The sequence below is a fragment of the Boleophthalmus pectinirostris genome, unplaced genomic scaffold (genome assembly GCF_026225935.1).
Source record: "Boleophthalmus pectinirostris isolate CB_2022bp ecotype Guang Dong unplaced genomic scaffold, ASM2622593v1 HiC_scaffold_20, whole genome shotgun sequence".
Lineage (NCBI taxonomy): Eukaryota > Metazoa > Chordata > Actinopteri > Gobiiformes > Gobiidae > Boleophthalmus > Boleophthalmus pectinirostris.
The window spans coordinates 19,827,355-19,845,414 of NW_026571153.1; the positions used below are offsets into that span (position 1 = coordinate 19,827,355).

At 37.4% G+C, this 18,060-nt stretch overlaps 1 protein-coding gene across 3 annotated transcripts in view; it reads left to right on the top strand.

The window, feature by feature from the left end:
• The window catches only part of LOC110172044 (uncharacterized), a 36,013-nt gene extending 18,252 nt beyond the window's left edge, over nucleotides 1-17,761 (top strand). For 2 of the 3 annotated variants that reach the window (XM_020937861.2, XM_020937863.2), the window contains exons 21-35: nucleotides 1,315-1,473; nucleotides 2,222-2,362; nucleotides 3,909-3,947; nucleotides 4,252-4,392; nucleotides 5,276-5,367; nucleotides 5,761-5,784; nucleotides 7,021-7,297; nucleotides 8,134-8,289; nucleotides 8,486-12,556; nucleotides 13,293-13,401; nucleotides 13,557-13,664; nucleotides 13,802-14,026; nucleotides 14,886-15,002; nucleotides 15,773-15,894; nucleotides 16,311-17,761. In XM_020937861.2, coding sequence (XP_020793520.2) covers nucleotides 1,315-1,473; nucleotides 2,222-2,362; nucleotides 3,909-3,947; nucleotides 4,252-4,392; nucleotides 5,276-5,367; nucleotides 5,761-5,784; nucleotides 7,021-7,297; nucleotides 8,134-8,289; nucleotides 8,486-12,556; nucleotides 13,293-13,401; nucleotides 13,557-13,664; nucleotides 13,802-14,026; nucleotides 14,886-15,002; nucleotides 15,773-15,894; nucleotides 16,311-16,352 — 5,823 coding nt within the window. In that variant the 3' untranslated portion in view covers nucleotides 16,353-17,761. The remainder of the gene's footprint in view (nucleotides 1-1,314; nucleotides 1,474-2,221; nucleotides 2,363-3,908; nucleotides 3,948-4,251; nucleotides 4,393-5,275; nucleotides 5,368-5,760; nucleotides 5,785-7,020; nucleotides 7,298-8,133; nucleotides 8,290-8,485; nucleotides 12,557-13,292; nucleotides 13,402-13,556; nucleotides 13,665-13,801; nucleotides 14,027-14,885; nucleotides 15,003-15,772; nucleotides 15,895-16,310) is intronic. The other variant, XM_020937862.2, reaches the window with a different exon arrangement.
• The last annotated feature ends 299 nt before the right edge of the window (nucleotides 17,762-18,060 follow it).

Sequence of the window (18,060 nt, forward strand, 5' to 3'; positions counted from 1 at the left end):
TAACAAATCTTAAACTTGAGGGTATTTTGTAGTGTTTTGTTTAAATTTCAGTAGTTTTAATTGATACTCTTCAAGCTGCATGGCAGACCTCTGTTGTGTCTTTAAGCTTTGGGCTTATTTTCCACACTTCAGAGATAAAGATGCACCAATCTAGCTTTTTCAGTTCTGATATGATTCCAAACGAACTTTGATATTGGCCATCAATGCACTGAAATGCACTAAAAACACATTGGTCCACTACAATATGTCTACACCACCATGACATAATTAAGCTCTATTGTTTTAATTCGGCCCTCAATGCCGTAAAACCAACATTTCAAACCACTCTGAAGAAACAGCTGTTTTCTTAGGGGTGTGTTATAGTACAATAACAACTCATTGGTCCCAGTACTGTGTTTCTATTTGTTCAGTTTGGAGGAAATATTTATATTATGTTTACTATAAAATATACGCAGAGCCGTCAATCATTTCTGTCTTTTTATCCAATATTTTTCAAGTTTGCATTATAATTCTTGCATTGTTAAGTTTTGTGTTTTTGTGTTAACATGCCTGTAATGCTTTCTTCTTGAAGTGGCGCCACAGAGGAGATAGAAAAGTAATTTTAAGAAGATGTTTCTATACCTTAAGGTCATGATGAGCTAATTACAAAAAATAACGATTTGATCAAATAGATAAGGGTCTAAGCATGAAAATGGTTTAAAATTAGATATTAAAATTGGAGGAGAAGGTGTTTTCAAATATTGGATATTACACAGAAGTAGTACCATATTGATCAGAGGTGTGAAACTCAAATTCACAGAGGGCTGAAATTAAAAACTGGGATTAAGTCATGGGCCAAACTAAATATTTATTGAAAATTTCAACATCTGCATGTTTTCTCTTCTTTCAAGATATGTAATGTTAAACTTTTTAATTAATTAAATTAACCATGATTGTAATAAAACACAATAAAACTCTTTCTATAAACTATAGAACATGATTTTAACATTATATAATAGTAGTTTTTTCTTTTATATTACAACGTGATCTGTGTAATCCTTTATATGTCCAGGTAGGCGCCATAGTGGTCCTTGGGTGTAAGTTGTCTACGAGCTCTTATGCTTTTGATACAGTTCAAGGTCATTCTAAAGCTATTCAGGAAAGGTTCATTTCTGCAATGTGAATGAGACTTTTTTTTAGTATTGATACCTGTTCAAATGAGTATCTAGTTAGTTAGTAGTTTTAGTATGCCTCCCCTTGCCTTCTTTCCAAACTTTTGACCATCCTGATGCTATAAAACTCTAAAAGGTCTCTTCTTGCGTGGGTTTTGTGCAGCGCTTAGGTAACTGGCAGAAGAGGACCGTGATGCTGACGGGCTTACCTGTGGGTGGGTACAGACACGAAGACGTGGTGTCTCTGGTCTGGAACCACCTGCTGGGCCAACACCTGCACAGCTTGTACTACAGCATCATAGTGCTACCTCTACAGAGACGGGTAAGGCTCAAAACTTCTCACACAACATCTGATTGGACGGTAAAAAATACAGATATATCATTGATTCATGCTTAAAGTTCCAATATTGCATGCACTATTCTTCTCTATATTATAATGTTTTATCCTCATTATAAACATACGTGGAGTTGTGTTTTGCTTCATTCACACATGTTTAACACACAAACCCTGCATATTTAGGCTGAGTTCTTCCCTGAAACAGAAAACACTGTTTGTGATGCTTCTGATGTCATGTGGCAATACAGGAAGTGCTCCACTGTGTTTTTAAACTCCACACACCTTCACTAGAATCACTTGGAGAATTTCAACCCTAAAATTACCTCTCTGTACTGAACTAAAGGTAAAAGGTAGGTGTTAACTTGAAAACTACCGCTTCATGACATCACAAGGTGGAACAGAGCATTTTGATTTGACAAACTAATAATAAAGGGTTACTCAAACGTGTGAATGAAACAAAACACTCAAAAACTCAAAATCAACATTATATAGTTTTTAGATATCTCCTGAAATGCATGAGATTCTTGAATTATTTTAGAATTTCATTTGCCATTTCTTCTGGATGAGTTTAAAATTAAATCTTTCAGCAGAATCCTTTTACTAAGACATACAAATCTCAAATTTAACCACAATCTCTACTGGATGTTGTTTCCATATAGTTCGGCCCTAGCCACAAACTTATCTTTAAAATGTTAATATCTATCTAATCCCATGTTTTTTGTGGTTGTTTTAGGCATTTATTCACTTTTGCAATGCTGGGAAATGTTCAAAATTCTCTGAGGATTACTTCAGACAAAAGATCACTCTGAAAGGGAATCTGCTTCACGCTCACTATGTCAGAGATAGAAATGGACTGTTCCCTTTGTCAGACGAGGTACGTTTTTTCCCTCTCACCACAAGGTTTTGGATTTGAGTCCCATTTTATACCTCCCTTTCAGATTTTACATCTTTCAATTAAACCTGCTTGATTTTGGGGGGAAATCTTTTGTAATGTTGTCCAAGCAGAAAGCAGAATGAGCCTCACCTGAGTCTTTCTGGGTTGCCAGTTTCAATGCTGAAAGCCAATTGGTTAAACCTAAAAGTATTCCTGAATTGGTGCTAGTGCAGACTCTGTAGCTCAGTGAGGGAATTCTGGAGGTTCTGAGCTTTCACATGAGATATAGCCTGTCCATATAATGAGAAACTCTGTCATTGGCAACCCAAGTTCAGTTGTGACTGTTGTAGCGTTTTAGAACTTGTAAGTAGAGCCCAGGCTACATACCCGACTAATCGAATACATTAAAAGTTTTTCATCTCTCCAAAGGGGGCTCTCCAGAGTGATTTATTTGAGTGGTTCCAGGGTTTTTTATGTATTAATTGCACACCTCTCGTTCAGATACTATTGAGCAGGGGTGCCCAATACGTCAATCGCGATCTACCAGTCGATCGCCAAGGTCGTGTGGGTAGATCGCCGTGTCTTAGTACTCGTCTCGGACTCGCGTTTGGACTCGGTCTTGTCTCTCACTCAAGGTCTGACACTCAACAAGTGCGATCATATTTCATTCCGGCCGCTGCTGTTGGCAGTAAACTTGTACCGGGGTGCACTAGCGTGTGGGGAGTCTCAGTGCAGCCTGTACGCTCATTTGAAACCCACGAAGACTCTACGGCACATCACAAACACACACGCTCCCTATGCACGGCTCGTCTGCAACAGCGTGTGCCCTCGTGTACCAGCGTGCATCACAGGGCAGGTTAAACTTCCTAGACATCCTACCTGTCCATCTGCCTCAGGTCAGCACGCCGCCCCTCGCCTTTTCACGCTCTCGCTCCTTCCTGCGTACAGCGAACACAAGCCCCTTCCACAGTGCGGCTGATTAGAAGAGCAAGACGAAACATGAAGCAAAAACGAGTCTAAATTTGTGTTCCAGTGTTGGCACAAAGCAGGTCTACAGCTTAGAGCAGACCTACAGAACAGACCTACTGCCACATTTGGCTGAAGTTTGCCTAACAAAAGTGCACAAATGCATCTGTCTTTGTCACGATGTGCGTTTGGTTTGGTAAATATGCAGAGGCTGGTAAATATCACTGCAAAACCAGAAAAGAATGCAACTCCAGTTTGGAACTTTAAAAAACAGGTTTAAAAATCTTCCTTCACTTTTTTCACAGTTTTGTGTAAAGTGCCAGAGGAAGTTCTCTTAAAGAAGGGGTTCTCAAACTGTGGGTGAGGGTCCAAAAAAGGGGCACAGAGTGTTTCAGTGCAGTTTGCTTGGCTTTGTATTAGGTAGATCATTTTGACCTGGTCATTTTGTAAGTAGCTTGTATGCTGAAAAAGTGTGAGCACCCCTGCTATTGAGAGTGTTGTGGCAAAGTATTGTCTCATTGAGGTTTTTTTTATTTCTTTTTTTGCCATTAACAATAACTAATTTTTTTCTGTATCACAGGATGAGATGTACTGCGCATTTATGAAGCTGAGCAATGCTGTGAGTAAATAAAGTTGTATTCTAAAATGAAATTCAATTGAAAAGCACATTGCGATAAGCTGTAATGTTAAACTGTCTTGTGTTCAACTTGTCATCTCTGTAGTTTGCACGTCTCATATTTAGTTTTTTCAATCTAATTTCTCCGTAAATTAATATTTTTGAAATGATAACAAATACATATTGACATTTTTACAAATTCCAATTCAAATATGTAGTATAGCCTATTCAAGTAATGTTCTACTCTTTTATAGTCATTCTTTATGTTACAACTCTTTTTATTCCCTGTTTTATGGCATTGTTTCAGGGCATTCCGAGCAAACACCTGTTGAAGCAGAGGTTACTCATTGTCTTTGTGTCTGAAGTTTCTTTTGACATGATCAGACTCGTGATTGAAATCGTCACCTCCGTCGCCCCCATCTTCGGATACCTGCCTCTGGCCAACAGGGTACGAAAAAAATGTAAACTCATAATAACGCTATTTTGTCCATATTTAGAAATGAGTGCTGTTCACATGACATCTCAGCTTTCTAGAATCACTTTAGTGTAAATCTGAGCTGTAGGACAGGTCAGAATTCTGTGGTTGAATTTGCAGTTTAACTTTAAGTTTAAGTTTACTGGGCCTATCCACATGAAACAAAACCGGCACATCTTCTCTCTGTAAAAATATACAACATATTTTTTTATTTCACAATACACTTCTACTTGTTTATACTGACAGAAAAGACATTGAAATTTGTGACAGATTTTGTTATAATGGCCAGACTGGCTTGTTAAAGCCTGATCCCGTCAGATCTCAGAAGCTAAGCAAGGCCGGGCCTGGTTGGATGGGAGACACTGAGAAAATCAATTGCCACAGTAGAGCACCAGTCACAAAAACTGTCATTGTGTCCTTAGGTAAAACACTTTCACTCACATTGCCTAGTATGAAAGTGATGTGGGTGTGAGTGATGGTGGTGGTCGGAGGGACCGGTGGCGCAGATTGGCATGGCAGCCGCGCTTCTGTCAGTCTGCCCCAAGGCAGCAGTGGCTACAATAGTAGCTTACGATCACTGGGTATGGAGTGAATGAATAATGCTCAATAATGCTCTGTAAAGTGTCTTTGTGACACATGTCTGTGAAAAGCACTATATAAAGAAAGACTGACTTACTTACTTAATGTGGATGGGCCCAGTAATTACAAATATTAACCAAAACCAGTTCGACAAATCTGGTCACAAATTCCATCACAGCATTTTTAATAATTTTGTAAAATAATCAATAGCTTTGCTGTAGTTTTGAGTGTTGGATGTTGGATCATAAATACTGTTTTATTTGATTACCTCTTTCAGATTTGTATTGAAATGGCTGATTCAAATGACGTCCCCAAAGTAAAGGAAAGATTCTCCTCCTACACACCGGAGATCTGGAAAGCACGGATTTGGTATGTGCATGTGTCCAACCAGGAAGTAATCTTCACCTTTTTTTTTTTTTTTTTTTTTTTTTTTAAAGAATAAAAGAAAAAAATAGACAATATTTTTTTTGTAAATCCTAAATATAATTATCTTTAACTACGTAGTCTAACCTGTCATCTTCACTTTAATTATTTCTCCTACATTTCTGTTTAAATTGAATTAAATTGAATAAGTTTATTTTGCAGGAACTCTGCAGTTGTAGTCTTGTGAGTGTAGTTTGGGTCAGATACAGGGTCAGATTGTAATAGTTTTTTATTGTTTTTGCCACACTTCATTTAGTTGACTAATCGGTCAGCAGGGTATTTAAGTTGACTACAGCCCTACTATAAATCAAATGACTCAGATTTTGTTTTTAATTTCAGGAATAAAATCGTGGGTTTGGAGACGTAAGTAACTTTTATACGTGCAGCTTTTCACTAATTTGTCAACTAGCTTTTTTTTTTTATTAATTTTGTTCTCAAACACTAACCTTTTTGCCACCTCTATTTAGCCTTGCATGATTTAGCAAAATATATATATATATTCTCTTTAATCACAATTTTATATACTGTATTTTTCAGTCTATAAGGTGCACTTAAATTCCTTGAATTTTCTCAAAAATCTGCAGTGCGCCTTATGCATTAATTCTGGTTGTGTTTACTGACCTCGAACCAATTTTATGTGGTACACAGCACTCAAAAATCTGTCAAAATGTTTTAGTAGACTTTGGTAAGATACAAAGCCACACCGCTTGATGGATTGTCGGAGCATTATGGCTACCGTAGTCAGGAGCTTCGCAAAGTAAATTAGTCCGACAGAAGCTGACCGCATCAGGGCAGAATGAGCAAGCTGTTTTTTTCAGCTCTTTTTTAAGCGCTTATAGTTTATGCAAATCAGCATGGATTTCAGTTTCGTTTATGTAAAACATAAACAAATGTGAACAAATCACACATTAATACTCAGTGTATATTTGAGGAGTCCTTGTAGGAAATAAAAATCCAAACTTAAATTTTCCACCCACATTCACATTCATAATACACATTTAACAACACAGGGAGGCAATGCCTCAATCTGCCAATGGATCATGGATGCCTGGGCTAAGGTGTCATCACAAGTATCATCCGTTTACCTCGCTTAATGTGCCTTATAATCCAGTGCGCCTTATGTATAAAAATAGACGAGAATTCAACATTATTGATATTGCTCCTTATAATACGATGTACTTTATAGTCTGAAAAATACAATGTATATTTTCCCCTAATTAAAAACAAATGTGTCTTGAAAACAATGTGCCTATAAATCTTGGATGAGGATCAAATATTGATAAAACAAGAAAGGACCATAAAATAAACCTCAAGTGATATTCCCTGCAGAAATATCATTTTATACATTAGACCTTTCTGCTTATTTTATTTTTACTCAGCTCTTTTTGCTGTAATTGTTTGTTCATTTATAAGCTACCCTTGGTATTCTAATTTTGCGTATCTGCAGAATAACTATTCCGTTTTTGGTATACATTGCCCGTCCCTAATTTCATTAAAATTTGATCAATGATTATGTCTGTTTTAAAATATTATAGTATATCAGCCATGTATGTATTATGTATTGTTTAAAATGCAATTTATTTTATTTATTTTTTGTAGTTGCATTGAGTTGAAAGAGCGTGTTAAGAACTCTGGGAATACTGTTGTAAGCCTGGGTAACCCACCTGGCCCAAAACCTTATGAAAAACCTGCTCAAATGGAAACTGAAACAGCCAAAGAGGAATCAAATACAACTTTGACAGAGGATTTGAACAGAGAGAGTAGAGACAAAGAAGAGCAACCACAAAATGAAGGAGCTGGAGAGGTGAAGACTGAAGAGACCGCAGTAGTGACTGAAAAAGAGAAACCAAAAACTATGGAAACTGACCAAAAAGAGGTAATCAGTGTAATCAATAGGGAAATTTGGCTCCTGTCCCCCTCTGGGCATATGACATCATCACAATTCAGAATCTGAACCAGTAACATAACTCAGTCTCTACCAATTTCTTCTTAGAACTTAAAAAACTATCATTCAATCCAAAATTCAAGGACAAAAGGCTCTATTCATGCTTACATAACAAACCAGGAAGATGTTTAGAAAGATGCAATTACAACTTCAGGTGTAGTTGCTGACAGTGGGCTCGCCTAACATGGATCTGTTAAAACCGACTGTGATAAAACCCATTGAAGTAAATGTGATCAGCGGTATGAAGGAAGTCTGCATACTTATGTGTTGTTTGGAATAATATTGAATTTGGCACCCTCATCTTTTCCAATTGCATGTACCCAGTGCACTCGGAGTTGTGTGTCAGTAGAGAAATGATGATAACTGAGATATGGTTGTAATTGTTAATTAACCAAACATAACAGAACACTACAATGACATTTAGATGAAGAAAAGTGGGCCTGCAAAGTTGTAATCGCCTCTTTCCAAACATCTTCCTGGTTTGTGAGGTAAGCGTAAATAGAGCCAGTTTACATGCAAGGAAGGTATTTAGTTACATTTAAACACAGTTACATTTATATATATATATATATCTGTATTTATCTATCTATATCTATCTATCTATATATATATATATATATATATATAATATATATATATATAAAATCTGTCCTCTGCAATTTAAAGTTTTCTATGGGACAATAGCAGATAGGGGAATGTACAGGCCATCTCAAAAAAGTCTGCCATGAGATGGTTTGTAGGAGTTAACTACATTTGTCGTTTTTCAGAGCTCAGTTGCTGCGTCTTCCTCAGCTCCTTCCAAAGAGCAGGGCCCAGATCTTCCTCGCCTCGATGAGGACATGTTCAGACTCCTGACAGCAGCAGTCCGAGAGCACAGACGCCACAAACATCAATCCTCAGACAGCGAGCAGGAGGACAGGAAGGTCAGATATTAGATATTCGACTCAGACTTAGAGCAGCTTTAAGTCCAAGTCTGTCTAACGTTTTGGTTGGGGGTCTGTCATCTACTTGTTTCTATGGATATGTCTTTGCTCTGCCTGTTCCACAGTGTGACATCGAACATTAAATTCTAGCATGTGAACGCAGTCAGTCAAACGTTTTTTTTCTTTCTCACTGCAGAGTCAAACTTCAGAAGACTCCACCACCCGTTGTGGCTCCTCTAGGGACTTCCCGTTTGAAGACTTGTCTGACTTTGTGATGGTTGATGAAATTTCAGAAGACGACGTAGATCACAGCTCCAGCCGCCACCATCACTCCTCCTCTTCCTCCACTCGTAGGTCCTCAGATTCGCGTAGAGACAAAGAAAAACCCAGCTCCTCCTCCTCTGATAGGTACCACACATCTTCACGGCCTTCCAGAGAATCAACAAAATATTCTTCCTCAACATCCTCTAGCTCAAGGTACAACAAAGATGGTTTCAAAAGTCCATCTACTTGCAGCTCTAATTCTTCCTCTCCAAGAAAAGCTAGCGAATCCTCAAAGTCTAATTCTAGCAGCAGATCTTCTACTTCTCATGAAAAGCATTCAGAAAGATTAGACAAATATAAGAAAGACAGTGAAGCGTCTAAGTCTGGCCACAAGGGAGCAGAAAAGAGCTCAAAATCTCATGAGGAGAAAGGGAAATTGCAACATACCGCAATTGTTGTGGAATTTAACAAGGAAACTGTTCGAGAGTTAAGAGAGGTTAGTGATGAAGGCTATGAAATTATTGACGCTGTGGATGATCAGAATTGTCCCAATGAAATGACTGAAGATACAAAGCAAATTTCAGAAGGTTTTGAAGTTGTGGATTCAGTCGATGAAGCAGATAAAACACAAGAAGAGGGAGGGGGGTTTGAAGAGTCTTTCCAAGTGCTAGACACTGTCACTGAAGAACAAGCCAAGGAAGAACCAAACAGTGAACATCTGTCTGCAGAAATTACAAACCAGGAATTAGATGCACCGCAATCTATGGATTCAAAACCAGAAACGAGAAACAAAAGAAAAAGAGATGACAATGATGGCGACGTTTGCTCAAAAACTACCAAAACAGATGACCAAGGAGGTACTGAACAAGAAACATTTGAGATCCTGGATTCTATTGAAGACCAAACTACTATAGAAGATCCACAAAACAATGAGAATGATGAGAAATTAGTTGAAAATGCAGAATTTCAAGTAATTGATGAGGTAGACGATCGACCCAAGTCTGATTCTGAATGTAAGATGAGTGAAACTACTAGCAGCAGATCAACAAGAAGTGGACGACAGACAAGAAGTGAGGAGAAGGAAAAATCACCAAAACGCTATGCACGAACCGCCAGAAAAACGGAAACAAAGAGCAAATGTGAGTCAAGTTCTTCAAGAATTGATGAAGAAATTATTGAAGAATTTAAAGTTGTTGATGTGGTAGAAGTAGAACCAGCACAAGATGAGGAAAAGGTGACTGTAAGACGTAGCACCCGCGGAAGGAGAGAGGAGAAGGCAGAGAAAGTTTTGGATTCAGCTGGAAACAGTTCTGAAAAACATGATGTGTCTATAAGAGAGAGAAGGTCCAGATCGGTCAAAACAGATTCCTCTACAGATGAAAAATTGCACAAAGATGATTCAAAATGCAAAGCAAGAAACTCACAAGAGAGACATGAACACAAAAAGGCAACAAAAGCTGGTAAAGACTGTAAAGAAAGTTCTGCTGATTTGGAGCAGGGTGCATTTGAGATTTTGGATGCTGTTGAGGAGGACAAAGCAACAGTTTCAGAAAAGTCAACAAAATTATCCAAAACAGATTTAGACTTGAATGAAAAATCGCCCAAAAATGAACCAAGCCATATTGGAAGGAAATCCAAGGAAAGAAGCGAAAGCAAATCAGCTGCAAAAAACAACAGTTCCACAAATTTGGAGCAAGGAGCATTTGAAATTTTAGACGAAGTTGCAGAAGAAACTGCCACAATTTCTGAGAAGTCCACTAGAAGAAAATCATCCAAAAGTGAGAAAGATACACCATCACGAAGTCGGCAAACTCCAGCAAAAGAGTCCCAAGAGACCAAAAAGGATGGAGGAGAAGAGACATACACAATTTTAGATTCAGTTGAAGTTTCAACTAGGTCTACAAGGCAAACAAGGTCATCCCAAAGAGACCAGTCCTCAGATTCGTCATTGAAACGCAATACGCCAACAAAACGTGGAAGAACTCCTGCCAGTGAAACAAAAAAATCGGACACTAAAGATTTGCCTAAAGTTGAGCTTCAAGAAGCAATCGAAGAGGAGTTTAAGATACTTGATGCCGTGGAAGACGAACCATCTCCAAAAGGGAAGAGGGGTAGGCTGATAAAGCAACCCCCAAAGAGTGCGTTGAAATCAGACAAAAAAATCATATCTCCCCTGATGGAGGAAAGTATGGTAGAGGAACATATCGAAAAGCAAGGCGAATCAGAAGTTGCAATGGAAATTTCAGAAGAAATTTTTAAAAAGGGGGTTGAGGAAGATGAGGAAGAACCAGTGTATGAAGTTATTGATTCATTAGAAGAAGATCAAATTGCAGAAGAACAGACTGCATGTATCGAAAATAACATGGAAACTCTAATGGTGGAAACTGGTAAAAATGTATCTGAAAATGTTGCAAATGCAGTGGAAAAACACATGGAAGAACTTTGCCAACATGATTCAAATAATGCAGATGATTTGGCAGTTAAAGATGGCAATATTGATGAAAAAGATGTTAAAATGCAAAAGGAAATTGGTTCAGTATCGAAGGACGGCCCCGAAAAACTTGTTGAAGAATCACCAAGTCGAAGTGTTGTTGAAACTTCTGAAAAAGAGCAAGAGCAATCTGGAAATTTGAGTGACCGTGCATCTCAAGATTTGGAGAATAAATCAGTTGATGATGCTGCCATTTTGGAAGTTGAAAAGACGGAAAAACAATCTACTAGAACAACAAGATCAACAAGAAGTGGGAGAGCCTGTCTCAGAGAGGAAATATCTCCAAAACAGCGAGCAAGCAGAAAAAGTGACACCAAACAAGAGTCAATTCAGAAAAATGAAAAGAAAAAGGCAGGAATTGTGGAAGCAAAATCAGAAAATCCAGAATCTATAACATTAAAATATGCTGTTGATGAGAAATATTGTGTTTTGGACTCTGTCGAAGATGAGAAAGAAGATGGAGAGCAAGTTCCACAAGCTGCAGCTAAGAGGAGGGGCAGGCCACGCAAACAACCCAGGAAAAGTGCTTTGAAATCTAATGATGTAGAACTAAAGTGTGTAGTTGTTGAAGATTTGAAGGAAGGCAAAACGGAGGATGTCTCAGAAAAGCAGAAACAGGAAAAATCTCAAACCATTTTGGAAGAAGTCGACAAAAATGAAGAAGATGAGGAACCATTATATGAAGTACTAGATGCTGTAGAGGAAGACCAAGAAGAGGACACAGAATCTTCTGAAATTATCGGTGCAACAGTTGAGGAAGAGGAAGGTTTGATCCAAAAAGATAGTCCGTCTAATGAACAGGACAAATTAGCTTGTGGAATTAGCCAAGAGATTGAAAACGCTGAAGTTGAAAATGTGAAATTGCAAAAACAAAATTTGGAAACACCAGAAGGAATTTTTGACCAGGCAAGTTCAGTAGAAATTGTGGAAAATGTACAATTTGTAGAAAAAGATTGTCAAGCTACAACTATTGAGACCAAACCTAAATCAGAATTTTCAAGAAGAGAAGAGACTAGAGTTGGAAAACCATCTGTTCATGATGAAACTAGCAAAATACTTCAATTTGAAATGGATCAAACATGTAATACAGCCTTAGAGAATAAAATGGCTCAAGAATTGGCCAATTTGATTAGTGCAGAGCGTCAAAAGGTTGATATGAATTTAGATGCAGTTAGCGATGAAGAGGATTTTCCAGAATATGTCACAGAAGAGGAAGATGGGTTAGTAATTTTAGATGAAATCGTGGAAGAAGAGGATGAAGAGACAGAGCTAAGAATCGAGGAGGAGGGGCAAAACATGGAAAGGGTAGAGCCTGGGGTGGATAGGGAGGAGCTAAAGACAGAGGAGGCGGGACTGGAGCAAAAAGAGGAGGGAGTGGAGCTGGAGCAAAAAGAGGAGGAGCTAAAGGAAAAGGAGGAGGAGCCTGTAAAAGAGAGGAAGGAACTAAAGGAGGAATATGTCCAAGAGCCATGCCTACTCACTCAGGACCAATCAGAACCAGCCAAGCCAGAAGTGAGTATTTTCATCACCATGGTAACTTTTATTACATTTATAGCAACATGGGAGTATTTAGTTTAGCTGAGTATTAGTTTTTATGTTGATGTGTTGACTTGGCTCCAAACGTTTACTAAAATTCAGTATTGTTGGAAAGAAAACTATTTAAGCTAATGGTTTGGTTTTTTAGTTTGCTTAATATATATATAGTAAGCCAAGTTTACCCACAAAATCTCTTTCTAGCCTTAAATTAACTTTTAATGGTTCATAAGCTTTCCAAATAATATTAATGACTCTAATTTTGAGTCAAATAGTAGAATTGTAGTTTTTCATATTCACACAGCTCTGTTTATACAATGGAAAGAAAACTAGATCTTCAGTTTTTTTATACATATGTCCTACCATATTGCAACAAGGCCTGTCATAATTACTATATTAACTTTTGTTGCATGACAACTTGCACTTTTTTTTGTACTAGTGGGTGTTTCAGAAATTTCAGATGTAGGTTAAGTTATGAACTTTTATGACTTATAGTTACAAACTAATTACTTAGGTGTTGCATTCTTATACTTATTTCTTATTTATTGCAGGTCATGTTTTTTGGCAATGTTGTAGATTTGAAAATACTTTTGGGGGGGAAATATGTGGCATTTGAATTTTTTTTATCATGACAGGTCTAATTCCAACTGAAATAGTGAGGCCGAATATTTGTCCCGCCTTACGCCCAAAGTAGCTAAATCTGTTCTCTTTTTAGATACAGGAAACTCCACCTGAATCTGCAGAGGAGGAGGCTGTGACTGCAAGAGAGTTTCAAGAAACAGACCTGACCAAAGCAGTCAAACGCAAATATGAAGAAGACACAGGTATGATCTTGTGGTTTACAACTGTTCTAGAAGTTAAATTTAAGGAACTAATTGAACTAATTAGCAAAAAAGTTGGTTCAGTGGTTAAATTATGTGGGAGCTTTGCCTTTGTGGCTGGATGAATATGCCTTTGTGACAGTGGATTTTCATTTCAGAAGAAGTTCCAACCTTTGTGACAGTGGATGAAGTGGGAGAAGAAGAGATGGAGGAGCAGACTCCAAAAGGCAGAGGCCGGGGTCGGAAGAAGGGCAGAAAAACACCTGGTAAGTTTACAACAGATATTTCACTTTTCATTCTTTTATGATTCATTAATGAGTTTACCTTATTTTTACAGTTATTTGTTCTGTATAAATAAAGGGAATTGGATTACTTAAAATATATTTAAAAAATGTTTTTCCAGTGAGAAAATCCACTCGTGGCAGAAAGGTGGCCCAAAGAGACGATGAGCTGGAGGAGGGTCAGACAGAGCCAGTGGAGGGCGAGGCCTTGCCCAGTTTGAGTGCTGAACCTGGGGAGAAGGAGCAGGAGACTGCCCCCTCTCTGGAGCTCCAACCAGGGACTGAGAGCGAGGTAGAGGCAACCCAGGGCCAGTCTCTAGAAATGGGCATGGAGACAGATGTCAGAGGTACTTATCATACTTTTTTATAAATTATAAATTCTGACAGATTAATTATTATGCAGCCAGTATTTATCATAAATACGTTTTCTTTACATTATTGGGATATTTTTGGTTATTTTTTGCAATACGTTATTTATTTATTACAGCTGATGATTGTAACAATATTGTACATTTATAATAGTTTTTTGAGGATAATCCTGCTTTAGAGTGTCAGTGGCATGAATTTCAATATTATCGTTTTTTGTCTTTATTTATTTCAGCTATACATCAAACTTTTGAAGTTTATTGTCACAGGCCTAACAACATGAGACACCTTTGCAGTGATCTTTTCGTTAAGAAAGGGGCACATTGTAACTTTTTTAGTTAGGAGTCCAGCACCTGCTTGCTTCCATGAAGAAGTTTAATGCACTGGTGACATGCCATCTCCAAACATGTACCGTATTTTCTGCACCATAGAGCGCGCTCTTAAGCCTCCAACCCCAACAAAAAACGACTGCGCGCTCCGCAATCCAGAGCGCCCTATACACGAATCCATTTGAGTGTCCCAGCACGACTTCAGTAAATTACAAAACCGCACCACCTGCAGCGCACGCAAACACACACGGAGCAGACAGTGACCGCTCAGCAAACAACACCCGCAGCCACACTCATCACTCCACGCAGACGAGGAACGGAATGGAGGAACGAACCAAAAAAGCGAGTGCGGAAAATATTTTTATTTGTCACTTAGATACGAAGATGTACAGAGCAGTGGGGGTGTATGGGAGAGTAGGGGAACAATCTTGTCTTCAATGCAGCAGAATAAAGATGGTTAATGTTCTCTTAAAAGCTCTTAAAAGTCTTGCAAACTGTCTTGTGTTTCCAGTTGGCAGTAAAAGGAAGAGTTTCCCCATGGACCTGTACACGAAGCGCTCTCGATCTCAGTCGCCTTCTGTTCGATCAGACACAAAACTACCCCCGTTCAGACCCAACCACCCACTCGGTAAGATCCATTAAAAAAAAAAACATTTGCACCTAAAGCATACAACGTTGTATAATTATCACTTCAGTTCACTTCAATGTCTTTAATGCGTCTAATTTTTACTGCTTTTAAAAAGGGTGGTTCAAAGTTAGTACTCACTTACCTTATGCATTCAGAACATCCCATTTATTCAACACAAGTTTACAAATGCTTTTCACATCTCTACAATATTTTTCTGACACCTGGTAAATTTACAGCATTTAAAATATAGTTAGTATTTCATTCTTTTATGTTTACCTTATTTTTACAGTTTTACTTTTATTTATTGGCTGTAACTACTATTTATTATTTTAGGATATGCTGTTGCTGTTTTGGTTTTTTTTCTTTCTAAAATGTTGTAAATAAATAAAATGAAATGGATTGGATAATTGATTGCAAAAAATATTTTAGTTTAAATTATATGATTAATTTTAAAGTTCACATTTTAAATGCATTCAGAAGAATTTACAAAAAGATATAACTAATACATAAATTACATTTCAGAACATGTTTGTACAAATTTAAACTACAGGGTTGGCGGTTTTTATGCAGAATAAGACACTATATTATGTTTCTGGAGGAAATAATAGGACGAAAATTGCAGCCTTTGATTTGGCTCGTCTGTTCAAATTGCGCTTTTGAATTGATTGCAATTCAGCAAACCCTTTTAGTTCAGACCTCTACAAACATGTTCTGAAATACATGACATTCTTGGGTGTCAGTTCAGATTTTGGTCTGTTTTGGGTTTTCAGGTCAGGACTTTGTGGTGCCAAAGTCGGGTTACTTCTGTAACCTTTGCTCTGTGTTTTATCTGACTGAGTCCACGGCCCGAGAGCAGCACTGCAGCAGTCGACGCCACTATGACAATCTCAAGGTACCAACAATGACATAAATACAAATACATAAAAAAAAACTCTTGATACTTTGCAAATGATGTCATCAACATTCCCTGGGGGTGTGAAGTTAACTTGAAGCACTGCTCTGTCTCAAGTTACTCAAGTTAGACTTTTATCTGGGCTATTTAAACAAACTACGGAACATTTCTCCATAGATTTGATGGCACTGCAAAGTAAAGAAATGTGGAAATGTGTTGGAGGGTCTGCCACCTGCTTGTCTGTATGGAGTTGATGCTTTGCCTAGAACATTGCATAGTATGGCAATTTTCCTGGAATATGTAAAATCCCACAGTATAGCTTTAATCTAGTCTATTTCCGTGGTGACAAGCAGGTGAAGTTATGGGTCAGATTTGTGGACAGTAAGAATGCATCACATTTGTTTTTTTCCCCACAGAAACATTTGGAGAGACAATCCCGAGCTGCAAGTGAATTTTGAAGACTTGGATCACACTGATTTATAACACCAAATATTCACATCATATTATTCTAAATTTGGACAAAAGACTACAGTACATCTCTTCATTTGTGCCTTGTTGTAACTTGTATTGCACAGTTTGCCTCTGTTAAATGTTAAATATTTCTTATATGAGCTGCACATTTGTATTGCCAGTGCCATTATTTTTAAAAGTGCACTATGTAACTTTCTGGTACAGGATCACAATCACATGTCATTGCTTTGCCTGGAATGTTCCACAGTATGGCATTAAATCTATCAGTCTCCAAATAAGAATGCATGTTTTTGAAGTTTGAGTTATAAAAAACACCTGTAATTATTAAATACATGCAAGCTAGATAAGTTTAATGCCTTTCAGTGGAACATTCCAGACAATGCAACAATATCTAACATCTCCACGGAGACAAGGGAGTGACTCATCAGAAAAGTTTCATAGTGCAACTTAAAATTTTGGATGATAAACGGACAAAATAAGACCTCTTCACGCATACTTTAGTTGTTACAGGATTTCTACTGAACAGAATGCAACCAGCAAGAGGTAAGTATTTTATAGATTTCAGGATGCTATAAAAATAAGAATATCCAGTATATATTGTCAGGAAAACTGTGAAAAAGCTGCTAAAAAAACAGAAAGTCATCCATGCAAGGATCATATTTCTTTAGTGTTCTTTAGTTTGATAGACCATGCCTCCCAAGACATTGTAGCACATTTTTGATGGAAAAATATGATCTGATTATTAAAAGGCGAATCCCAAAATAAGACATTTATTCATTAATTGTCAGAGTTGGCAGCCTACAGCTGGATTCAGACCAGGACTAAACCAGGACTAAGCCAGATCTACCGTTCTCTGTGAAAATGTGGAAGACTAAACCAAAAGTATCTGGAATTAAAATACAACTAAACCAGGTCTGAAAAAGAATTTGAAGTGGTCTTAAATTTCTCTGAACTGAGGCCAGGTCTAAACAACGACTAAACACTTAAAGTGTGTTCCATAGAGGGTCTAGGATTTGGTTTAAGGCAGGTCTAAACCAGGACTTTTGTAGGCATTATCTTTTTTTGAGTGCACTTAATTAAACATTTAGTCTGACCTCTTCCTTTTGAGTATTTTGTTATCAACGTTGGTTGATCAAATATTTAGTATATTTCAAAATGTGAAAAGATTGAAAGTTTTAAGTATGATTCAAATTGTGTTCAAATTGTTTGAATCCCATCTTGTATTTTTCTGTTGGCTCTGGCACATATGGTCCACTGTTTAAATGTAATGAGACAGAGAATTATGTAGATAAAGAAAAACTTTCTATTGGAAAGGGTCCAAATAGTTTATTTCTCCTCTTGTACATTATTTTGTATATAAACTACTGTTAAACTGAATAAATACATTTTGATGATATTCATGTTTTTGTTTTTTAATCTACAGTACCAACTAATTAAAATTAAATACGCCAAATTACTTATAACAGAACAAATATATAACAGAACAAATAATTTACATTGAAGTGATTGTTTTCAGTACATAGATTGTGCATTTTTAAATCCTGCTCAAAAATGCCTACAAATGTGGATTTTTGTTGTGGTGGTCTTGTCTCCACAGATCTGACCTGTGACAGCCTGGTGGCATTGTGTCATGTCTCTATGGAAATTGATACATTTAATGCCATATTATGGAACATTGCAAGGAAAAGAACACAT